The sequence below is a fragment of the Arachis hypogaea genome, chromosome 11 (assembly GCF_003086295.3).
Source record: "Arachis hypogaea cultivar Tifrunner chromosome 11, arahy.Tifrunner.gnm2.J5K5, whole genome shotgun sequence".
Taxonomy (NCBI): domain Eukaryota; kingdom Viridiplantae; phylum Streptophyta; class Magnoliopsida; order Fabales; family Fabaceae; genus Arachis; species Arachis hypogaea.
This window is the reverse complement of record NC_092046.1, coordinates 141,395,029-141,420,979: the sequence shown is the minus strand read 5'-3', so window position 1 is coordinate 141,420,979 and position 25,951 is coordinate 141,395,029. Positions and strand designations below refer to the sequence as shown.

The window sequence follows — 25,951 nt, the reverse complement described above, 5'->3', positions numbered from 1 at the left end:
GAGCCCCGCCGGAGTCATATATGAACAATCGATCAAGTTTGAGTTCTCGGTGTCAAACAATCAAGCAGAGTACGAGGCCCTTCTGGGTGGCTTAATCTTAGCTCGGGAAGTCGGTGCCACAAGGTTAGAGGTGTGTAGTAACTCGCAGGTCGTCACCTCTCAGGTCAGTGGGACCTACCAAGCCAGAGATTCACTGTTACAGAAGTATCTGGAGAAGGTCAAATAGTTGAGCAAACAATTCGAGGAGGTCACGATCCAACACGTTCCGAGGGAAAGGAACACACGAGCAGACATACTGTCCAAGATAGCAAGCACAAAATCAGGGTCTGGTAACCGGTCTCTCATTCAGGGTTTGGTAAAGGAACCGTCTGTGGTCCTGCAACTGACTCAATTAGAACCCTCTTGGATGGACCCGATCATTGATTTTCTGGAGAAGGCAAGGCTCCCCAGCGATGACAAGCTGGCCAAAATGATAAGGCGGGAAGCAGCCAAGTATGCAATCATACAGGGCCAGTTGTTTAAAAAAGAAATCAGCCAACCCTTGTTGAAATGTCTGCATCCCAACCAAACGGACTATGTGCTCAGAGAAGTCCATGAGGGGTGTTGCGGTCACCACATCGGGGGCAAAGCTTTAGCGAGAAAGCTCATCAGAGCAGGGTATTACTGGCCGTCAATGATGAAAGACTCCAAAAAATTCGTAAGGAAATGCGTCAAGTTCTAGGAGAACGCCAATTTTCACAAGGCGCCGGCAACCGAGCTAAGTCTATTGACGTCCTCCCGACCTTTCTCACGTTGGGGAATCGACCTCCTGGGACCCTTCCCGGTCGGTCCAGGGCAAGTCAAGTACCTCATAGTTGCTATCGACTACTATACCAAGTGGATAGAGGCTGAGCCACTGGCCAGCATATCCTCATCCAATTGTTGGAAGTTCCTATGGAGACAAGTGGTAACTCGATTCGGCATCCCTGAGGTCGTTATCTCTGATAATGGGACGCAGTTCACTGATAAGAAGTTCGTAGAGTTCCTCGCCAGTTTGGGCATAAAGCAAAAGTTCTCATCTATGGAACACCCCCAGACGAACGGCCAAGTTGAGGCTGCGAACAAGGTCATCTTGTTAGGCCTCAAGAAGCGGCTGGATAAGAAAAAGGGAGCATGGGCTGACGAACTCGCCTCCGTCCTCTGGTCCTACCACACAACCCAGCAATCGTCCACAGGAGAAACCCCATTCCGCCTGACATACGGGGTGGATGCTATGATACCTGTAGAGGTCGGCAAGCCAAGCCACTGTTACTTCTGGGAGGAGTAGAGGAAGCTGTAGAGAAAGACCTGGTAGGCGAGGCTAGAGAGATGGCCAATTTGTCGGAAGCAGCGCTGAAGCAAAGAATGGCCCTGCTACAACGCCAAAGTACTCAGAAGAGAATTCGAGCAAAATGACCTGGTCTTGCAGTGCAACGACATCGGGATGCCGACTCAGGGAGAAGGTAAGCTAACGGCTAACTGGGAAGGCCCTTACAGGGTCAAAGAGGTGATTGGTAAGGGCGCCTACAAATTGGAAAGACTCGACGGCAAGGAAGTCTCGAGAACGTGGAACGCGGGTAACTTAAGAAGATTTTATTCTTAGTCCAAACACACCAAGTAGGCGACCTGACTAGCTCAGTAAGACCCGGGTTTCGCTTTATCATCAAATAATTTACTTCTGTTAAATACTTATCATTGCAATAGACTTGTTCAATTGTCGATTAATGTTCACTTGTTAAATTTACTTTTCCCCATTTATACAACCCACGACAACAAATTTCTTATGATACACGCTAAACGAGGCAACGATACGGTATCTCGGGACTGATCACCCCGAAAACCCACTAAGTTAACGCCATAACAAATGGCTGCAGCAATAATGAAACCACAACTTGGCTTCGTCAAATTACCAACACAACGGTAAACAAACGCAAGCGATAAGCCAATACCAACAAAACGGTAACAAAATAGAACGAAAACGCACTACCGAGTAAGCGGGGAAAAACTGTGATCATAAGATGACCAGGCGACTACTAAAGCAGTTCAAATTGCAAGATCCAGCATGCACAACAACAAAGTTCATCAAACTACACGACAAGATCTACAAAAACAAAAAATTACAAAATTCATACAAGAGTACAGAGATCACTTCTTCGGCATATCGACAATCTTGCCATCCTTGATGGTTTTAAAGACCCCGATTGCCGACGTGTCGAAATCAGGGGCCACGATCTTAACCTGGGCTTTAAGAGCCTCTTCAGTCATCAGTATGGCACTCTTTCCCTATTTCACGATCTCTTTGTACTTCTTCTTAAACTCTTCAGCTTCGGCTTGGCCGACGAGACGGTCTCATCGCGTTCTTTCTCCAAAGCAGCCACCCAACCCTGTGCAGCATTAAGCTGGCTCTCCAAAGTCAGCTCCCGCTCGGTTAGCCAGGAAACGGCTGCATCAGAAATGTTTAATTTCTCCTTAGCAACAGTGGCCTTCTCCTCGGCAGCTTTGAGCTTCTCCTCCGTTTAGATAGTTGCTCCCGAAGTATCTCAACTTGCACCTTAAATTGATTGTTGGCCTTAACAGAGGACTCGAGCCTCCTCTGCACCGACTGCATTCCTGACAGCTCAAACTTAGCCTTCCTGGCTATGGCGGCGCCACGGAGAAGAGAATGGTACATCCACCTTGCTTGCCCAGGGAGATCCGAGCCATCGAAATATTCCTCCATGCCGGGAAGCAACTGAGAGTCTATAAAGTTCCTGGCATTAAAATTCCTCTCCATCACAGCGAGGGCTCCTTCAGGGCTGGAGGAAGACTTCCTCCTCTTTGGGTTGTGGATAATCTTCACATCATCCTCCTCGAATTGAGGATTGGAGGTCGAGCCCTCACCAGGACCAACCGCCTCACCATGAACGGGAGAGGCATGTGCCTCATCAGCATTTTGGTCTGACATCTCGGCATCATAGGGAGGGGACACCGCCTGTTTCTCGTTATTTTCAGGTGGAGCCTCCTGTTTCTTGTTAGCCATTTCCTCATCGCTGTCGCCAGCCAGAAAGGTGTTATATAAATTCTCAAGGCCTGTCACTTCGGCAGACATTCCCACTGCAGCAAAATAGTGAAACAGGTTAGTCGTGAAATTGGCACAACAAATCAAAGCAACAGTAGCGCAAGAAATGCAAGTTAAAGCTACTCACAAATATAATTTCTAGCGACCTCCCGGTCGCCCATAAGGAGATGGGGATTCACATAGTTTTTTCCAAAAACAGCCAACAACACGTCGGCAATCTTTTTGTCCACAGCGGACATCCCTTTGTATGTCACCTTAATAAAGGTGTTGGACCCCGCCCCGAAACTCCAATATGTCAGGATGAGGCACTGCCCCTCCAACGACAGCCAGAAGGGATGGCGACCTTTGACTAGGCACACCTTGAAGTACTTGTCCTTGAACCCGTGGTAAGAGTCCTCAAATAAGCCAAAAATTCTCCGATCCTGGGCAGATCGGAAGGACATGAATCCTTTCCTTGCTTTCCCTTCTTTGAAAGGATTCGTAAGGTTAAAAAGTTAAAGAAAAACGTTGACAGACACCGGCAGCTCTAAGTATTCACACACCATCTCGAAACAGCGGATGGAAGCCCAACTCTTCGGATGCAACTGCGACGGCGCCACAGAGCATTGGTTAAGGAGCGCCATTTGGAAAGAAGAGAAAGGAATGCGAACCCCCAATTGGGTAAACATTTCCTTGTAGAACCAGATCCAGTCAGCAACTCGGGGGGAGTGGAGGTTGAGTTCGTATAACCGTTCGTCAGGGGCGGGGACGAAAACATCGTAGTTAGACTCCTCGTCGGTCCTGCCGCACAAGTACTCGGCTTGACAGAACTCGGTCAGCTCCTCCTCACCCATTTGGTTTGGGGAGTCCTTCACGTCGGAGGTCACCCAAGCATATCGGTCGTAACCCGCGCTTGAGGAGGAAGATCTCAAAACGTGACGAGGCATACCTACAGTGGGGTACCACTCGGTTAGTCTACGAGGTCGGGAGTTCGAAAAAGGTCCAGAAACTACATTTAGCCTATTCAATAACTGAAACCAAGCATGGCCGAAGCAAATCCTAAGTAAAAGCCTAAAAACTAATGCCCTGGAATGGTAACCCCCCTAATGCACCTACCTAACACTAATGTCATCCAACATACAAGTCAAATCAGGAGAGCAGCATGCATACAGAAGCATAGACAATGAAGATAAAATGAACATGAAACAGAGAGCCAGGGATGAGTACTTACCAGGATTGATTGCAATGGCTAGGAAGAAAGTAAGGGGGAACGAATGCGCAGGAATGCAAAGATTGCGGTAGAGGATTCGAAGATGAAGAAGATGAAAGCAGAACGAACAAGGAAATGAAGTGGAAGGGAAAAACGAAAATTGACTGAGGGATTAGAAAGATTAGAAAACTGACTCAAGAAGCGCGAAAGGGCAAGGGTAAAATAGTCTTTGCATGCAGGGTTTTGAAATAACCCATTATGAGCATTAAATGCTTGACGCAAAGAACGAGGCGACGAAAGGTTATCCCCAGCAACAAACAGACACGCATGCAAAAGGCACGTCCTCTCCACGAGCGGCCGACCTGGCGACAACGCACGAGAGAAAACATAACGCGCCACCTACGGCGCTCACGACCATTGCTGGCGCGTTGGGGGCACTGTTACGGCCCAGCCCATCTAGGCATGGAGACCGACCCGGTTGGGTAAATCATCGCACCCGCCTGTCTGGCGACCCGGCCACGCACCCTCCTTACCAGCTGCATAACAGCTGGAGAGAAGGAAACTTCATGGTAGGAGGCCCCTTTCTATGGGGCCCACTTTTCTGACAAGGTATATAAGGGGAGGGTCCTACCCCTCCCCCAAGGTACGTCACACACATCACCTTATCCCTTTCTCACCTGCACACCTGTCTGACTAAAGCGTCGAAGTGTCTTTGCAGGTGGCACTCCCCTCTCCATACGAAGTGAAGTCGGCTGCTCCAGCCTCACATCCACATCCTTGAACCAGGCGAAACCCCACCTTTCCAACTCTGTAACCTCCCCGAACCGTCCGGTACTCGAGCTACCGTACAACATAATTTCAAATTATTGCAGAAAACTCACGATTGGAGATGCTCTACGAGAATGATAGCTGAATGAGTGACCAGAAGAAAGCTATCATCGAGGAAATGGGATTTGGCGCACTGAGACATATCTTGTCATTAAATGTCCCACACAACCTCTTGAGGGAATTGGCACATTTCTTCGATCTCTATAAAGGATTCTTGGAGACGCGCTTTGGGAAGATCGACATAACCCCAATCAAGATAAGAGATGCACTGGGTCTAAATTCAACTGGTTAAAAAAAAAAGCTTTTTTTACTATATTCTATTAATAAAGTTTTGCTGTTATTTTTGTGTTACTTTGTTTATATTAACCTATTTCAATGCTGATACCATTGTAGGAGATCTTTTTCCTCAAAAAGTTGTCTACAAGGTACTGAGTAGAAGGAAATTGTCGAGAGGGGCTCACTCAACCTCACTTGTCCACATCATGGTTTCATCACAAAACCCAAAAAAGTTTTCAAACCTCTAAATCATTTTGAATTATGACTATACTAGTTTATGAGGTATTTATAACCTCTTATTAGGTTAAAATATAGAAAACTTTAACCCTATAAACATAAGGCACAATCTAGTAATTAAATAAACAAAATAAAAATACATCAAATTAACTTAAAACATTCTAAAAATATAAACTAATATCTTCTAATAACACTTGAACTCTTCATATCACGAACATTTGAAACACGTATCATTCTCCTCCTCTCCAAAAAAGATTCGTCTTCGGTAAAAAAAATAGTATATAAAAAGGACAATTACAAAAAAATAATTTTTTTGTTTTTTTTCCTTTCCCTTTTTGTGTATTTTTCTTTTATTTTCTTTTTTTTTTGTGCGGTATGTTTGTTTTTATTTTTTAAAATAATAAAATCAACAATAACGATAAAACAATAATGAAACACAAACAAAAGACACGAACGACAAGAACATAAAAAAAGATGCCACAGACACTAAATTTTTTTTAATGATAAAAGAATAAATATAGATTAATAAGAATTAATCTAATACCTAAGCTCTATATCAAATGATACGCAAAAAGATAAACACAGTGACACAAATTAAAATTGAAATAGAAACAAAAAAGATCGGTTGAAATTAAATACAGAGAGAATTACTATATTTTCTATCCAATTTCTTGAATCAACAAGAAAGGGACTGCTCAACTAACTTGTCCACATCATAGTTTGGAAATTTCATCGAATGGACTTCTCAACCTTCTACTCAATTTCCTGGGCAACAAGAGAAGAACTCACTCAACCTTACTTGTCTACACCATGGTTTCATCACAAAACCAAAACGTGCTTTGGCACCTCTAGTCACTCAATACTACGACTACAATAGTTAAGGAAGTATTTAAACCTCTTATTAGGTTAAAACAAAGAAAACCCTAAAGCCCACAAACATAAAGTTCAATCTAGTAACTAAATAAACAAAAATCAAAATACATCAAACTAATAACTTTTAAATAATATTTGATCTCTTCATATCATGAACATTTGAAACACGTATCATCCTGCTTCTTGCATCAGTCCAAAAAGTATTTTTGATAGAGTGATCAACCTCAACATCAACCTCATAAAAGAAATTTTGATTCTTCTCTTTCATTCTTAATAAGTATTTTCCAATTTTTTTTTGCATCATCTTGTTCAGATACGTTGCAGACTTTTCTTGTAATATAATTTCTCACATCTTTTTTTACAAAACTTAGTTCACGATGATCACCCGCTGCTGCCACAAATGATTAGTATATTTTGCTTGGTCTAATTCCTGTTCTATCATTATTTTCGATCGTACGACGCACAAATATGCTTAACTCCATGTGCTGTTTAAGCAACTCTATTCTATTTGGACAGCATGTATGTGAATGATTTAAAATAAATTTAGAAATGATTCAAAAACTAACGTCCTTCATTTTATTTATATAAATCCTTGTTGGACAATTGATTCCACCTGAGGGATTTGTATTTAAAGTTGGAGATATCTTTGATTTTTATTTCTTCTCTATATTACATGTAATTAATTGATTCTTAATTTTATTTTCATTTCGAATGGTGTTCCTTATTTTCGTAGAAAAACCAGCAAGTTTAGAGTCATTTTTATAGAATTTTTCAGCTTCATCAAGTGTCTTGAAAGTTATACCGATCTTTGTGACAAACTGCTCATTGACAACACACAGATACTAAAAACGAACCGAAATGTTATAAGCACGACACAATTATATAAAAACAAATGAACTGAATGTATAGCAGAGAATTTCATATTTATAATAAGGGTAAAGTATATTTTTTGTCCCTGAAGTTTGACAAAAGTTTCAAAAATACCCCTAAGTTTTATTTTGTTTCAATTTTGTCCTAAAAGTTTTCGATTTGCATCAAATATACCCCGAATGGCTAATTTTTCAAAAAATTTAAGACCAATTCAACAACAATTTCATAAGAACAACCCTCAACACAAGCAAATCAAGCATAGTTTTCATGCATTATTGTTAATTGGTCTTAATTTTTTTGAAAATTTAGCCGTTAAGGGTATATTTGATGCAAATCGAAAACTTCTAGGACAAAATTAAAACAAAATAAATCTTAAGGGTATTTTTAAAATTTTTGCTAAACTTCAGGGACAAAAAATGTACTTTACCCTTATAATAAAAAGATTTCATCACCTCATTGTTGGTTGAAATCACTTAAAAGTTAAAAAAAAAAAATTAATTCCATTTAAAATTGAATTATAGCATAAAAACCAACAACATTAAACATAAACAAAAATGAACCGAAAAATGTCCTATATAACACTAATAGATTCATCTAAAAATTTAGAAACTATTACATTCCATCCAAATTCAAATTCAGAAACAACACTGATTTTCACAAAGAAAAATGAAATTATTCATTATAACTTGATTTAATTGCATTTGATTCCATTCCATTCTATTCAATTCAAATTGTTGAAGAATGAAACTATATAAATTAGGAATGAACCAAACCTCGTCCACTTGATTCGATTCAAAAGAATAATCCAATTTGTCCTAATTCAACTGATCTAAACTTAAATCATTCAACATTCATTGTTCTCGAACACACGAAAATATAGGAATTTGATTGCAGTGCTGGATTTCAAAAGAAACACAAAGTTTGGTTGAAAAATAATGCAGATCAAAATTTATAGAGAAAATAAGGAAAAATCCACACAAAAATTAAAAAAATATGAAAAAAAATCTGTAAAAAAAAAATGCAAAAAAAAAAGAAGCATTTACGTAACAGAAAATCGTTTACTTGAAATATTTGTTAGGAGCATTTATATATGAGTGTGTAAATGTACGTTACTCTAAATTATTTAGTTAAACTTAGTTGCTAATATTATTTAGAGGCAGAAAATTATTAAAAAAAAATAAATCTCCACAAAAATAATAAAGGAAATAGAAAAAATAATTAGCATAACAGAAATAAAGATACTTGAAGCATGCATTTAAGTAAAGTAATAAATATAAGTTCGTGTGTTGAAGAAAGGAACAAAGAAATCAATAAAACGAAAGCAGAGAAGAGGCAAAGCATCACAAAAGCAAAGTCCCCAAAGCTTCCTAGAATTAGCGCCTACTTTAGCTTTAACCATACAGTTTTATTAATGATCAAATAGGTGTACTCAGCGAGGCAGCACCATTGTAATTGGATTAGAATTTAGATTCGTTTTAGTTATCAAATACTACAAGATATTGTCGTGTAATTAAACAGCGCCGAAAGAAAAAACCAAAATCCGCGTAGTAGTAGCTAGTGTGACTGATGAGTGATGAATAGATCACACTTCACACAGGTCAAACCCCGGTCAATGATTACAGCTCAAAAAATAGACAAAAACCAATTTATTTATCCATAAATAAATATAAATATTAGTATTATATTAATTTTGTGATGCTAAAGAGAAAACGCCGTGGGTGCTCTCCAATGAATAAATTACGGAGAAAAAGGGAAATTATTTCTTTCTTCAGAACAAAGAAAAAGCGAAAAAAGAAAACGGAGCCTAAAAATTACTAACTTCATTGTAAAACTGGAACAACAAACAGAACTGAATAAGAACGATTGAGAGCTTTTTTTCTCTTTTTCTTGTTCCTCTCTGCCTCTGAGTTTCCGAGTTCGAGACTCAGTTGAGATGGGTCAGGAATCGTTCATATACAGCTTTGTTGCTCGCGGCACAATGGTGTTAGCTGAATACACCGAGTTCACCGGAAACTTCCCGGCGATTGCAGCTCAGTGTCTTCAGAAACTTCCGTCCTCCAACAACAAGTTCACCTACAGCTGTGACCACCACACCTTCAATTTTCTCGTCGAAGATGGTTACGGTAACCTCGCTTTACTCCGATCTCTAACTCTTTTGTCTCTTGTGCTTGTGCACTCTTTAGAAGCTTTTCCACCACACGGAACTTGAATTGACTGTTTCTAAGTGCTGGATCTATTCTTTGAAATCGATGTGACATGGATTGCCTTAAAGATTCATTTTCTTTCTCTTTAATTGATTTTCCTTGTGTGCTTACTTTACCTTTTATGAGTCATTCATTTCGCTGATTTTGTCAGTCTTTCTTTCAATAATTGCTGCAATAGACAAAGTGAATGAGGAGAAATGGGATTTGGATTTGGGTTTGGGTAATGCTGTTCTCCATGTCCAAGTAAGGTTCATTGATGAAATAACAAAAAAAAAAAAAAAAGAAACCTTTTATTCTGGATTTGTGGTGCATGTCTGTAGATGACTAGATTCTGTACCATTCCAAGTTGTCATTTGGAGAATTATTTGCTTTTGGTGAGTGGTGGTATTCAATTTTTGTTTTTCCTTTTACCACATCCCTTTTCATTGTATGCCTGTTCCCTCCACCATGAGTAATCAGGGATCTTAGTGGGACACCCAATTATTTTGTCCAGCATTTAGTGATATTAGATTAATCATGCAATAAAACAGTCTTCATACATGAGCTTATCTTGTGGCTGTGATCTTGTGAGTGCTTCTTGAGTTGTTAGGGTTAGGGTGCCATGGTAACACATGGTCAATGGGGTCTTTGCATGGCCATGTGCCCTTGCCAGGTTATACCAAAGCTACCACTTCTAAATGTCGGTCTCTAACTTTCTGTTAATTACTTAATTTAGCTAATAAGTCAAATAAGTCAAACCTCTTGAGATATCTCTTTGACTTCCATTGGTTTCTAGAACCAAACTACCTACTTCTAAGTTTTACTGAAACATTGGGTTGCCAGGATTCTTAAGTGCGGCTGCAATATTGTTTTTGCAATGCCAACTGCATTGGCAACATTACTGTAACATTTTGTCTGCATGTTTAAAACCATCAGTTGCTATGTGACTAATCAGGATGGGCTTCTATGTGATCTGCAGCATACTGTGTTGTTGCCAAGGAATCTGTTAGTAAGCAGATATCTATTGCTTTCCTAGAACGTGTCAAGGCAGATTTTAAGAAAAGATATGGTGGAGGAAGAGCGGATACAGCTGTTGCCAAAAGCCTCAACAAGGAATTTGGGTATGCCTATTTCTGTCCAAACCCTTGATGATGTGTTTATTTATTGATAACTAGATGCTTGCTTTGATATAATATGTGTGCACTTTGCAGACCAGTTATGAAGGAGCACATGAAGTACATCATTGACCATGCAGAGGAGATTGAAAAGCTAATTAAAGTGAAGGCTCAAGTTTCAGAAGTTAAAAGTATTATGTTAGAGAATATTGACAAGGTATATATGTTACGGTTTTGGAGTAAGACAAGGATTTTTTTTTTTTAATGATAATCGGCAATTTTGTTTTGCAATTGTGTCTGTGCAATGTGCATCCAAGTCTAACCTGTAATTCATTGTCATTTATATACACCATGTTTCTTGAAATAAAGATGGAGGGAAGGGGGACTATGTTAACAGTGGACTGCTTTGTTGCAACTTGCAATGTGTGACAGAAATTAGGGGGAAAATTGCTATTGTGGTGTCTGCCCTCTTTTGCTTCTATCTATAAATTTATTGGAATGGAAAATGTTGAACACAACACAGTTTCAGTTCACAATACTTCAAATATGATTACTGTTAAATAAGTGACTAAATTGCAACCTGTTCAGTTCTGTTTTCTGTAGTACAACTACCACTTTCTCCATTATCCTGTTTGCATGTGTTACTATCACTCTAGCCGAGTTGCCTTAGCTGGAATTCTTGATTTATTTCACTTATATAGACTAGACAGTGTGATACTTTGGAATGTTTGTTTTTGCTATTGATGCTCCCAGGCTATGGATAGAGGAGAAAATCTAACTGTTCTTGCGGATAAGACAGAGACATTGCACTCACAGGTAATTTGACGAACATTTGACAACCATCATTTGGAATCTTATGTTTTTCTAGTTTATGGTGCTCAACTATCTCCTAATTTTCAGGCCCAAGACTTCAGAAAGAAAGGAACACAAATCCGTAGAAAGATGTGGTATCAGAATATGAAAATTAAATTGGTTGTTCTTGGCATATTGTTGTTTTTGGTCCTGGTTATCTGGCTTTCAGTCTGCCATGGATTCAGCTGCTCAAACTAGCAAAGAATGAGCAAGTTTGCGGATAGTTTTTGAATTGATGTTGTAAAAGCAATTTAGCAAGAATCTGCTTAGAAAAAGGAAAGGTTAGTGAATGGAAAAAGTTTCCTACCTTCTTTGTTGGTCGATAATGATATATGATATATAGTTGGAAATCCAAGAGTGGGGAAGGGTTGTCTTGTATCTGTACTGGACTTTTTGCCCTTGTCAAACAAATTGTAATTTTCTATCTCATTTTTTTTTTCTTTTCTTTTTTATAATCTTTAATACATGAAAGAAAAAATATTATCGAACTTGGTTTCTCCATTCTTCCTTCTAAACACAACTGACTTTATTCCTCTCTCTTCAAGAAAAGAGGACTTGATATTTTCTTTTAGAAGAAAAAAAAAAGGGGGATCGGATGGGCTTAGGAAATTATGGCCGAACAAGTGGACCAAGTGAGACAAAGAATAAAGTGTGTCTAATGTCATTATTCTTGGATAAGAAACTGAATGTTCTTGACTATTTATTTTTGAACTAACTCTGTCTAACATGGAACGAATAGGGAGGATTTCTTTTCTGTTCAATCCAACATTGCTAGCGTGGTACTAAATAACCAACTCAACAAGTTAACATGTTACATCACCGATTTCTGTTAGTCGTTGACAAACAATATCACAGAAAAACCACGTTGTTTCGCCACAACAAGAATTAGGGATCGATTTGCTCCTTCATTTTCGCTAGGAGTTGTGATGTTATTCGGTAAAATGGACAGGAGCATGATTGAGTGTTTACTCAAATTAAAAGAGTGGTTAGGATTAGAAAAAAAAAAAAAAATCTCAAGTGTGTTCAACTCATGCTCAAAACAAGAAAACATCGAGCAAATTCAAGTGCAAACTTTGTGGTGCCGTGAACACTGTATATGCTATTTGCCTATTTCAGTCTTGATTCTTTTTTTTTTTTTCATAGCAAAATTTTTCATAATTAATTAAAATGATCTCACATTCGTGTTAAAATTTCACTGAAAATGGTACTTAAAATGAAAATTGTAAGTTAGTCCCCACCCTGTCCGGCACTTTTAGTGAAGTAGCAATGTAATTTCTTTGTTTTCATAGACGCTTATTAACGTTGTATATCCTGCAGTGATGGAGAGTTAGAATCATTCATTCATATGGTTCTAGTTAGATAGGATAGGGCTTCAACTTTACTATGTAATATCTTGGAGAGAATATTTTGGGGTATGCAAGATTTTCCTAAGTATAAACGCTCCAAGCTAAGATTCTTCCACTCATTCAATTCATTCATACAGTCCTTCTGTCATTTCAAATAATTACAGTCGAATGAATACCCTTTCTATATCGTGATAACAAATTCTTCCCAAATTTTGACGACATATCAATGCTATTTAATTAACCATAACTTTATAAAATTAAATTTAAGTTAGCTTTCTCAAATGCTCAAAAGACCTTTCTTTTTCCTTTACTAGAAGCTTTTTCATCTACTTTACTTTGGTTAATATTTAAATTCGTCCTTGAAAAAGTCACGCCATGAAATTCGTTCCTGAAAAATCACGCGATCTTCATTTTCGTCCCAGAATAATTTTTTTAATAAAATTAGTCCTGAAAGATAAAATGTAAGTCAAATTAGTCATTCCGTCAGTTGGATGATGACGTATCACGTTAAGTGACACATGGCATGATGATGTGGCACGCCACGTGGTAGGTCAGTGACACATGGCACGTCACGTGGCAAGTCAGTGACATGTGGCATTTTGACATGTAAAAAAGTTTTTTTTAGTCAAAATAATCCTTGAAAGTCCAGACGTAAGTCATTTTCATCCCTCAAATTTTAAAAATTAGTCAAACTAGTCTTTATATAATTTTTTTATTTTTTCTTCATAATATTAAATTTGAAATATTTTTTGATACTACTAATTTTAATAGAAATGTAATTGACAAACAAAACATTAGTAATTATATATTTTATTCTTAAAATTTTTTTCAATAAAATTATCTCTCTCCTTTAATTCTTCTCAAAATCTCTCTTATTCTTTTCTATTCTAAAACATTTTTCTTACATTATTACATTTTGTTGGAATATATATATATATATACTCAAAATTAAACTATATGTATTTATTAACCTAAACAAAGTTATATGCTCAAAATCAAAATTTATGTATGTTAACCTAAACAAAGTTATACCACTATTTTTTTTACTACATCTTTTTTTTTTTCATTACGGTATTACTTACATATAAGATATAATGGTAGTGAAACTTAGAGTCAAAATTCAAGAAGATCCACAAATTTTGCTTCAATTTCAAACTTTACAAAATATTAAAAATTTGTTGCTTAATTATTATTATTATTATTATTATTATTATTATTATTATTATTATTATTATTATTATTATTATTATTATAAACGAATTGCTTCTTAAGCGTAATACGTGCAAAGATCATAATAAATTTTTGTGTGTTTCGTATGTTTGAGATAGATTATATAATTTTTCTTTTAATTTCACAAATCAATGAGATAAAATAAAATAGGAAACATTATACCTATGCATAACACAGGCTACTCCACACTAGTACATTATATAAATAGATATGCTTCGTATTAAAATAAAATTTCTTTTGTTTTAAATGAAATATTTAAAAAATTATATTAGAATATTAAGTTCAAAAAGTGATTCCATAAATCAGTTTTTCAATTATTGAGTTTTACTATATAAATTAAACAATAATAAAAATTATAATTTTAAAAAATTTAAAATTTAAAATAATTACTATATTATTTAGTAAAATTTAAAATATAAAATTTTTAAATATATAATCAATAATAATTTGATAAACTCATTTAAATAAAAAAAATTCACATAAAAAATTACAATTAGAAAATGTAAAATTTTAAAATACAAATGACAAAATAACTTTATAAAAATTTAATTATTTTTATTATTTTATGTAAAGAGAATTTTGTTTATTAAGATTTAAAAAATAATATTAAAATTAGTAGTATTAAAAAATATTAAAATTTAATATTATAAAAAAATTATAGAAAGACTAGTTTGACTAATTTTTAAAATTTGAGGGATGAAAATGACTTATGTCTAGATTTTCAAAGACTATTTTGACTATAAAAACCTTTTTCATTGACCTGCCACGTGGCATGCCACGTGACACGTCATTATCCAACTGACGGAAGGACTAATTTGACTTACATTTTATTTTTTAGACACTAATTTGATTAAAAAAATTATTTAAGAACAAAAATGAAGATCGCGTGATCTTTGAGGGACTAATTTGAGTATTAACACTCACTTTACGTTTACAATAAAAACAGTATCACTAGATATATATTTTCTTAGGGTGAGAAATTCGGATTATTGTGTGAAATAAAAAAAAATGTAAAACTAGTTTAGTTATAGTTATCCTTCCAATAATTTACATATATGTGGTCCAAAATGGCATCTGAAATCAAAAGGATTGCTATAACAAAACATATACGTGCTAAAATGAAAAAGAAAGAAAACTTTATTAACACACTCCCTCTATGGCGACAACTAATGTCCAATTCAGCAAAAAGTTGGTAAAAAAAGTCAAAATGTCAACCAACGAATCTCCTCACCTGCTCGCACGTGATCACTTCATTTCCCATATTCTCATCCATGCACCCTTCTTTTTTTTTTTTTTTTTCCTTTTTAACTCATATGTGCGGCTCATTTTTTTTTTTGTTACGGAAGTCAGGTATGTGTTATGCTGCGTTATAGAGTATGGAGGTGCTAGACAAATATGTGGGACAGCTTTTTTTGAGTTGTTCAATAAACAAATCGGACCATGCGACTTCTTTTTAAAGGAAAATTTGATGGACAAATCGGATGGTCCGATTTGCAAGGAGGGAAATTTCGAATTTTGGACGAAGCAAATCGGACCGTCCGTATATATAGTTAATTTTTTTATAATACGAAAATCAAATCGGATGGTCCGAATTGATTATTATATATTTTTTTTGAACGAGCTGAAAAACTCGCTGGGTCCGATTAATGCAGATATATGTATATAAAAGTGTGTAACTCATAAACAAGTTAGCAGATACCGTCTTCTTCTTCGTCTTGTTCTTCTGCTTTCTTCAACTCGTGTTTCTCTCTTCTTTGTTATGAGGTAAAAAATTGATAGTGAAGTTTCTGTTTTTGTTTAGGTTGGTGAGAGAAATGGATGATAGAGTTCTTTAAAAAGTGTATTATTTTGGTCAAATTTTGTTACAAATATCTGAAGGAGTAAAATTTATTTGTGAAAATTCGTTAGATGTTGTTATTCCCTTCACAATCTCATTTGAAGAGCTCAAATATGTGATTTGTGAAAAGATAGATTCTGAGATGTTAAGAAAAATATCATGTATTTTATACAGATATCTCATACCAGTATTTGGTGGATTCGTTCAATTTCAAACCAAATATATAACCGACGAAGCGAGTATGCAAGAGATGTTTTCAATGTATATTGAAAGTTGTGCCCAAATGTCATTCATCGAGCTGTACATTGAATTCGAACAATCTGAGGCCGACCGAAATATTGTACAGGAAGATTACAATAGTGACAGTGAGGAAGAGTTCGAAAGCAATTATGAAGTTGTTGATCCAAATGGAGATGAAGATCAAGGTGACGACACTATAGCTCCAAATGTAATAGACGTGGCAAATGCACTGGCAAACGAAGTGCCGTTTGAGGAGTCATCTTTCATGTGAGTGTTGGATTTGGAAGCCATGCATGCTCCGAAGTTTCCAGAATATATGAGCGTCGGTACGTAATTGCCTATATTTATAAGATGGATTAGAATTCTGTAATAATTTATATTGATTGATGGACCAAATAGTTAAGTGATATGTGAAAATATATTCAATTAGCATTTGTTTATGTGTTTATGTAGTTAAGTTTAGGATAATAATATTTTTTGTTAGTTATTGATGTAATTAAAAATTAATTAGTATTTATTAATCAATATTTATTTATGTTTTTATGTTTTCTTTTTTTGTTAAGATTGGGATAATAACCTGATGTAAAGTTTATTTATATCATCATTGATGTATTGAGTGTTGATTTACTTTTAATTTCGGTTATTAAATTTTCGTATGGCTGCCGTCGTGGCAGAAGTTTCTCTTGTTGCAGATGGTGAATTTGCTGTGGGGATGGAATTCGGTTCAAGGGAAGCTATTATTAAGGCGATGAAAGAATATGCCATCCGAAGAAGTGTAGACTACCGGGTGTACGAGGCGGAGCCGTTGACATTTTATGCCAAGTGTACACAGTATGGGAAGGGGTGTGATTGGCTTATCAGGGTTAGCATGATCAGCAGAAAGTACTGTTGGGTTATAAGGAGGTATAATGGTAGTCACATTTGTACCAGAGCCACCATTTTTCAGGATCATCCGAAGCTGGATTCGAACAGAATTGCAGAAGCAATAAAGCCGTTGGTTGAGGCTGATCCCTCGTTAAAGGTAAAATCAGTTATTGCAGAAGTGCAATTGCATTTCAACTACACCATCAATTATCGAAAAGCATGGTTGGCTAAGCAAAAGTCAATAGAAAAAATATTTGGAGGTTGGGAAGCATCGTACGAAGCGTTGCCGATATGGTTTGAGGCCATATGTCATAAGGAGCCATCAGCTATCATCCATTTTGAGACTATGCCTGCATATCAAGGCGATGACTTGGTAAGTGATATCCGGGTATTGCATCGAGTCTTTTGGAGTTATTACCCCAGCATTAGAGCATTCAGACATTGTAAGCAAGTTGTCCAGGTGGATGTGACTCACTTGTATGAAAAGTATAAGGGTTGTTTGTTAGTAGCAGTTTCACAGGATGGTAACAACAATATCGTCCCAATTGCATTTGCTATTGTGGAGGGAGAGACTTCTAATACGTGGCACTTTTTTCTTAGTAACCTGTGACAACATGTTGTGACTTGGGATGGTGTGGGATTGATATCCGACCGACACGAATCCATCAATGCAGTTGTGGCTCGCAGTAACGAAGCTTGGTAATATGACTTATTTCATTAACAGAACTGGATTCTAAATATGAAGATACGGAGTAAATGTAAGATAATGTTACCTGTTTGCAAGTGGAAAAATATGGGTTCCCTAAGAACCGGCGCTAGATATGGCAGGCGGATCCAAGCCCAAACGAGCAGCAGTGTTAGTGGACCGACGATCTCCTTACAGTCAAAACGAGATGCCCTGCATAACGCCCTGTACAGGTGTGCGAGGCATGCTAATCCCCAATTTTACTGTCCGATACTGCCAAAATCACGAAGTAAAGGCAGAAATTTCCAGTGCACAAATGCCCCAGACTTGTCTCCAAACAAGATCGTACCGATCAACAACATAATGTGACACTTCACGTACCTCTGTATACTATTTTTATCAGTCAACTGTAACCGTTCTTTTAGATCCCGAAGCCACGTTAGTTTTATGCCGCTTCCTCTACAATCTGACTTTCTCGGTGCATCCCCAAATTGGTGCAAACACTTCGCCTCTAAGGCTTCAAAACTACTCATAGTCATCTCTGTGACTGGAAGACCGTCCGTCGGAAGACCAAGAATCATAGCCACATCTTCCAGTGTCACAGCACATTCACCAATCGGAAGGTGAAAGGTATGTGTATCTGGATACCACCTTTCGACTAGAGCATTTACGAGTGCTTTCTGACATTGGACTATTTCAATTTGAGATGCATGATAAAAACCAGTAAATCATAAATGCTCCTCTACCCTATCATTGTACCGATCCGGAGGGACAGAGTAATCACACGTCAACATCTGTGAACTCTACAAAAACATAAATTATTAATCAAACTATTAACAATTACTAATTTACTACTAAAATATAATAATTTTCTAACTAAAACAACCAATTTATCCAAGAAATTATTTCTAACTTACCACTAATAATAATAACTAATAGATACTTCCAATTCATATCTAACTAATGTTCCACTGTAATATTAAAATCTCACTTACAACAACATATTTATGTCAATTAAAAACCTAACAGTAAACAAATAATTATTATCGAAAAACAAATACATTATATTATTATACTTTACAAAACCTAATTATTGATCAAAATCAGCAACATTATTCCAAAAATGTATTTTTAAACATATATTTTTTACTAAAATTATTACAAAAAATAAAAAAATTCTAAACATATACTTTTTACTAATCTATCATATTAATCTAACTCAAACATTATCATTGATTAAAATATTCTCTAACTATATTTACATATATATTTCTAACTATTATTTAAACATATATTTTTAAATTTCAATCAATCAATCAACAACAATAACAACAACAACATCACTGATATATGTTCCTAATTTGAGCTACTAACAACAACAACTATAATTAAATTTTAATAATAATAATTATAATTTTGAATTAATAATAATAATAATAATGTCACTGATATATGTTCTTAAGTTGAACTACTAACAACAACAATTATAATTAAATTTCTAATAACAATAATTATAATTCTATAATAATAATAATAATAATAATAATAATAATAATAATATTCTCAGTGATATATCTTTTTAAGTTGAACGGCTAATAACAACAACAATTATAATTAAATTTCTAATAATAACAATTATAACTCTGAAATAATAATAATAATAATAATAATAATAATAATAATAATGTCACTAATATGTTCTTCAGTTGAGCTACTAACAATAATAATTATAATTAAATTTTTGATAGTAATAATTATAATTTTAAAATATTAAAAAAAATTAATAAATAAACTTATATAATCAGAATGGTCGAGATATTTCATAATATAAAATTCAGGATGATCAACATCTCTAGATTTTTATTTCTTTGGCATTTTAAATTTTTTTCAAAGACTTGTGGGGAGAAGAAGAAGAATTAGATGAAGGAGAAGAAGGGAGAATGGTTGCTAGGTGGGATGGAGATGAAACTGATTTCGGAGGGTGGGTATGCATGTAGTAAAGGAGAATGTTGGGGTTAAGGGCACCGTTGTGGGGAGAAACGTCCATGCGACACGTGGCGAGAAGGGACAATTCGGACCGTCCGTTTTGTCCCATAAAATCGGACCGTCCGATTAGTCGCTCACTGACACCACACGCCGGTAAAGTACGCATGTTCTCTATATCGTTGTCCTATATAAATCTATTCTCCATATTAAAATTAAAAAGCGCAGAAATTCCTCCTTCAACTCGTTAATTAGGGAAGACAACATTTTAAGGCATTAACAAATATTTTATTTTTGTACATTCAATTTGCTAGTGAAGAATACTAAGTAGTTAATATTTTTAATAAAAAATACAAAATTAATTAATATTAAAATATAAGATAAATATAAAAATATTAATTACTTATTATTATTATTATTATTATTATTATTATTATTATTATTATTATTATTATTTAAATGGGTTCTTTAATTTATACACTTTTATTTCTGTCCTCTCTATTCTTAGATTTAATTAAGAGGCATATAAACTGAACATCAATTTATTAAATGGATCAAGTTCTTTAAAAATAAAAAAAATTAATTTAAATGAGGAAGTAAAAAATTAATTATTCTTAAATTAATATATTATTTTTTAATTAATTACTTTATAATTATTATTTTTTTATGTCATGAAACTACTTTTTTTTTTTTTGCGTGAATTTATAGTAGATATTTTTATTTGTCTTATACTAAAATTAATTATTTTTAGAGCCAACAAAGAAGGGGTTCTAAATTTTTAGGTCATAAAAGTTCAAATACTACATCATAAAATTATTTTTTTTTTAAAATTAAACTAATAGAAGAAGGTAAATGCATGAATGATTATATATCTAACTTATTATTGTATATATGCAAGCACAATATTTGAGTAAATGGTCAAATTTACTACAAGAAAAATATTGAGTATAGTTAGATTTACTGTCGAATTAATCAAATAAATTCGCCGCTAAATAGATTACTGTCAGATTTACTGTCGTCCTTGGGTTGACGGTACAAACATCGCCGGAAATTGCTTACTGGCAGATTTATTTTGTCCGATGCTAATTGTCGGCGGAATTTTTATCGGTCTTTTCAATGAATTTGGCGAGATTGTGTTGATGGTTATCGTCAGATAGCGCCGTTTCACGTGTTTAAGTCTGACGGTAAATCCTACGATAATTTTAATTTTATTTTTAAAATTTTTTGGCACAGTTAAGCCACAATTAGTAGCCTCTTGTTAACGAAATTGTTAGCATAAATTTAATGTTGCAAGAAATCAAGAAATTATTTTATTAAAAAATAAATGGCCTAAATAAAATAAAATATCACAAATGTAGAATACAATGAAATAGACAAACAAAAATGCGTAAAATCCTAAACTCTAAAGATCCCGGTAATCTTTGTCATCGTCGTCGGCCTTCTGGTCCCCCTGCTGAGGCGGCAGAAGAGGTGCTGCCGTTGCGTCGCTGCCTCCAGTGTATATTTGCTGGCTGTACTCTTCCATCTGCTGTCGCAACCTATCGAGCTACTCCAGCTTCTCCGTCAGGTCCGAGTTGACGGCAACGCGTGCAAGAATCTCTCGATACCTCAGCTCAGACTGCTTCGCCTGCTGGTGAGCTCCTATGTTAGCCTATGCACCTCCTTCCTCAGGTCGACAACTTCCTAGAGATCAGCAGGGCTGGTGGTAGTAGGCAGAAGCAGAGGAAGTCGCCAATGCGGAGGAACGGAGGCCACTGGCGAAGAACGACCCCAACCCGAAGTGGCGATTCTTGTGGGGTTTCAGAGGCGGTCTCGCGTCAAATCCTATCGGGATCCACCACTGAGGTCTAGGAGCTGGCTTCGTCCGTCCCATTAGGCGGCTGAGATTGCTAGGTCGCGGTCTCCAACCTCTGCGTGTATTCCTCCTACATCACATACGTTAGTTGTGATTAGGATAATAGTTAATTAATTGACTTTAAACCAAATAAAGTTGAAACTTATGATTAATTTAAACTCACATAATGGGCCGCATATCGCTCATCAGCAAATCTCTCCTTGTTTGCCTTCAAAGTATGAGTATACTTGAAGGTCTCCGCCAGTGTCGCCTCACAATTCACCGACTAAGACTACAAATTAATATATCAACCAAGCAATAAAATAAACAACAAATTAAACAATGAGAGACAAATATAAGTATGAACCAAAATACAGAAAATCTTAATTCTAATTTTGAAAATGCAATTTTAATTTTTTTCAATTTTACTGAAAATCTTATAAAAATTTTAACAGAGTCTCCCCTCAAATTTGGATTTAGCCACCCTTAAAGAGTTCCATCCAACATTTTCTAGCAATCTTAGAGAAAAATCTAACATATTCTGACCTATCCTAACTACCTAAATCTACTAAAACAGAAAATTAAACTAACATTTACTCTACTAACTAATTTATTAACTTGATAATAAAAAAGAAAAATAAAAAACTAATTCAAGTAACTACTAAAACATTAAACAATGCCAAAATTCTTACCATTCAGGTCTTCGTCTTCATGAAGGTCGCCGACCCACCCGTATACCTCGACAACATGGGTGAAGTCCTGTTAGCGACGTTCGTCAGACAGCGACGTTTGAGCTCCTCGTTATCTCTAAAATAGGCATCCAATTCACGCTTGACGTTTGAACAGATCCACGATTTCAGGTGTTCTTTTTCCTAACAAACGTTACTCATCATCTGCTGAAAATGTGTGGCTACCCGGTGGTCATAGATCTTCCTGATCATGACATTGTGTTCTGCACCCCATATAAATTTCACCTACACAAAGTGATTCACCACGATAAGTTAGTTGGAATAAAATACAGTTTCTATACAGTTAAGTATTTCAAATGAAATTGGTTACCGCCCACTTCTGAAACGAACACACTCTCACATCAGCCGTGATCTTCGTGTAGGTTGGCCATGAGTGGTCGTACATAGACTTAATGACCTCAGATATCTCCTGTGTACAAGCGCTAGGGTTTGGTGCAAACTTGTTAGAGAAAAATAATCTCACATTAACAAACACATAAGATAAACAAACATAAGATAAACAAACTTAATATTAAAAAATTGAACTCGTGACTGCATGCCATCAGGCTAAATTCCCAACCGGATGACGAGCGGTGGTGGAGGGGTATCCTGCTTGGGAGCATTGGAAGAATCACCCACCGCAAGCTCTGCCAACGTTGTCACTGTATCTGCATACGACATAACAGAAGGAGGCACCCAGTTCGAATTTGGGACCATAATGAATTACTGGTCCGATGGACCCGCCTATGACGTCACCGGGGTAGTCAGGGTAGAGGGCGATGATTGGGCAGCCCTGAGGAATTCGGTGGAAGCCTGCCCTCTATCACGACCACGTGACCCACTCGACCTACCTCTGCTACCTGTTGTCATGTCTGTATAGCGAATATATTAGTAACATATTAATAACATGACAAATACCAATAAATAATAACATAAGGAAAAACTCAAGAAATAACAAATAATTCTAAAAGTGTTTTAGTTTAGTAAATTAAAAAAAAAAAAGAAAAATTACATAGTGTTTTAGTTTCAAAATAATTAAATTAGAATGAATAATCAAAAACATAAACTAAGATTTAAATAATTATTCAAATAAATAATTGCACAAAAATACAGCAACCCAACAATTAATTATAACAATTTTGAAACATAATTTTAATTTTTTAATTTTATTGAAAATCTTATAAAAATATCGACAGAATCCCTCCTAACATTCAGATTTCTCCACCCTTCAAGGATTCATTCCAAACCAAATATCCATCAAGCCTTCTCAACCGTAATTAAGGTAACATACAAATAGTTCAATCATTATTAATACAGTCAAGAATTTTTCTAAAAATTTTAACCGCAGAAATTAGCAAACAGCTCAATAATCCAATATTTTTCAACAATCTCAAAGTCTAATCTAACCTATTCTAACCTATTCTTACCACCTAAATCTACCAAAATAGAAAACTAAACTAACTAATCTCTGCTAACTAATTAATTAACTTGATATAACAAAATTTGAAATAATTAGAGTTCAAACAAAAAAACCTTGAAGCGGGGTGGAAGTGCAGTGGCGGCAAAAGCAAAAGCGGCAGGGGCGTTGCAGCAGCGGCGGCAAGGATGTCCAGCAACAGCAGCAACGTCTTCAGCAACAATGGCGGCGGCGGCGGAGGAGGATGCAACGGCGGCGGAAGAGGAGGTTGACGGAGAGGATAGATGAGAATGTGAGAGGGAGGAAGGGAGGGAGGGAGGGAGGGAGGGAGAGAGAGAGAGTTCAAAACAAAGGAGGAAGGGTTCGCGGTTCCAATTTAGGGCACGTTTACTGTTGGATTTATCGGTGGATATTTCCGACGATAATGCAGTGCAGATCTCCAAAACATGTTCCATTAAACGTCTCTGCCGTTGGATAAATCCGATGGTAACTCCGATGCAAAATTTTGGCGCCAATTTGTTGTGGTTTCCTGCCAAACGTTATCGGTAGATTTACCATCGGAAGTGACTATCCTCCAGTAACCATTTGACATAATGAATTCCTCATCAAACCCGTCGCTAAATCCAACTGTAATTGTCGCCACTAAATCCAACGGTTCTCAACGTTTTCTTGTAGTGATTTATCCTTGAAAGATCACATGTTCTCCAAAGATTTTAATGTCTTAAGGTCCTCATCAATTTGGAGTTGATTTGATCGAATTGCATAAATTTATTATCATGTAACAACTAATTAAGACTATTAAGTGTGTGTTGTGGTCAATGTGATGTCATTTAATGTGCTATATCAACAAATTTTGATGCTGCTAACAACAAAAGTAATATAATGACTAATGTGACTAATTTAAAATTTTTGAAAAATAAATTTAATTAAAAAATCTTTAAAAACTAATTTAGAAAATGAGTAATTTTTGTTTCAATATGTATTTATTTTTGAGAAATTATTATATGGATTATTTTTGTGTATATCTATTTTAATTTGTATATCTTTTACTTTTAATATTAAAAATAATTAATTTTAATATATAAAAAATGAAAAAAAAAAAACATTTCATCTAATACAGATATTATTTCTCCTTAACTCTATTCGGAAGCGGATGTCGTTTTAGAAGAACTCTCGAATATTGTCGCTAGTTGCAGAAACCAACTTATTCATTTACAACAACAGCATATAATGCTTACATACGGTGTTTTGGTGAATATATATGTTAGTGATCATATAAAAGAGAAGAAATGGATGAGATCACTTAGCGAACAACGGAACAAGTATATGGAGAAGGAAGCTGAGTAGTTAATTGCATACAAATAAATTTACATGCATACACATTCACACACAAATAATTAACATCATCATCATTAAGACCTACATACATAAACAAATTAAACATTCATTAATTCTGAACCCCCGGCCCCCTAATCTAAGACAAGAAACACGAGCACGTGATGAATGGAAAGATAGACAAATTAAATTACATGTCTCTAACTTCGAAGGAGTTCTTGTTCTTGACGACGATGTCGTACATGTGCATGGACTTAAACTTGTTGAAGTCTTTGGGGAGGGAGATGAGGTGCACGGTGGAGCGCTTGTGGAACTGAAGAAGGTCTGGATCATCGTAGTAGCGCTCCCAGCCGAGACTGTTGAGCTTCCTCTCCAACACAGAATAGGAAGTAATCACCTCATTGCTTGTGCTGTGAACCAGCACCTTCTTGTTCCTCCCATTCCCTCCTCCACCTTGCACTGAATCCCCGCCTGGGTTCTCCACCAACCTCACCACCCCGTTCTTGAATACCCATACCCCCGACATCTTCTTCTTCTTTTCTTTCTACAATGCCACCCAACTTTAATTTCTCATCACAGTGTGTGCGTCTATTTATAGACTATTCGTTAGGGGACTTATTCTTTTGTATTCACTTATTTTTATTATTATATTATATGGAATCTCCATGATATGAACGCTGAATATAAATTTTGGAGGGGAGGAATTGAATTGAAGGTATATATATTTGTAGTGTACTTTTCTGCGTGATGATGTTTGGATGGGAATACAGCTAATTCAATGTGGTGGGGACACACATAGATAGAGGGGAGGGGTCCTATTCCAATTTTTTTACTATTCCTGTATGAGAAATGCTAGGGCCATTAATTTTTGTGATTTGTAGCTATCAAATAGCTATTAATAATGATTTTAATAGTGTGAAATTGAAGTGAAATTTTATTCAATGACTCACTTT

General features: G+C 35.8%; 3 protein-coding genes across 3 annotated transcripts; 2 read left to right on the top strand and 1 right to left on the bottom strand.

Moving 5' to 3' along the window:
* The first annotated feature begins 406 nt into the window (after positions 1 to 406).
* On the top strand, positions 407 to 1,306 carry LOC112722033 (uncharacterized). The gene is made up of 2 exons (XM_025773019.1): positions 407 to 697; positions 998 to 1,306. The coding sequence occupies exons 1-2, from the start codon at positions 407 to 409 to the stop codon at positions 1,304 to 1,306; spliced, it is 600 nt and encodes a 199-aa protein (XP_025628804.1).
* Positions 1,307 to 8,644: 7,338 nt separating this feature from the next.
* LOC112723074 (vesicle-associated membrane protein 724) lies at positions 8,645 to 11,987 on the top strand. The gene is made up of 5 exons (XM_025774308.3): positions 8,645 to 9,472; positions 10,512 to 10,653; positions 10,744 to 10,864; positions 11,401 to 11,463; positions 11,548 to 11,987. The coding sequence occupies exons 1-5, from the start codon at positions 9,283 to 9,285 to the stop codon at positions 11,695 to 11,697; spliced, it is 666 nt and encodes a 221-aa protein (XP_025630093.1). The 5' UTR covers positions 8,645 to 9,282; the 3' UTR covers positions 11,698 to 11,987.
* Positions 11,988 to 24,990: 13,003 nt separating this feature from the next.
* Positions 24,991 to 25,577, bottom strand: LOC112723073 (flowering-promoting factor 1-like protein 3). The gene has a single exon (XM_025774307.3). It carries the CDS (start codon positions 25,522 to 25,524, stop codon positions 25,189 to 25,191), a length of 336 nt encoding a protein of 111 aa, XP_025630092.1. The 5' UTR covers positions 25,525 to 25,577; the 3' UTR covers positions 24,991 to 25,188.
* Positions 25,578 to 25,951: the final 374 nt, after the last annotated feature.

Excerpts from the sequence above, each read along its gene's own strand:
- LOC112722033 (XM_025773019.1), top strand. The coding sequence starts at position 407 with ATGGACCCGATCATTGATTTTCTGGAGAAGGCAAGGCTCCCCAGCGAT. Across the intron at positions 698-997 it reads TGAAAGACTCCAAAAAATTC|TTCACTGATAAGAAGTTCGT; the intron begins GTAAGGAAATGC and ends AATGGGACGCAG.
- LOC112723074 (XM_025774308.3), top strand. The coding sequence starts at position 9,283 with ATGGGTCAGGAATCGTTCATATACAGCTTTGTTGCTCGCGGCACAATG. Across the intron at positions 9,473-10,511 it reads TCTCGTCGAAGATGGTTACG|CATACTGTGTTGTTGCCAAG; the intron begins GTAACCTCGCTT and ends TGTGATCTGCAG. Across the intron at positions 10,654-10,743 it reads AGCCTCAACAAGGAATTTGG|ACCAGTTATGAAGGAGCACA; the intron begins GTATGCCTATTT and ends TGCACTTTGCAG.
- LOC112723073 (XM_025774307.3), bottom strand. The coding sequence starts at position 25,524 with ATGTCGGGGGTATGGGTATTCAAGAACGGGGTGGTGAGGTTGGTGGAG.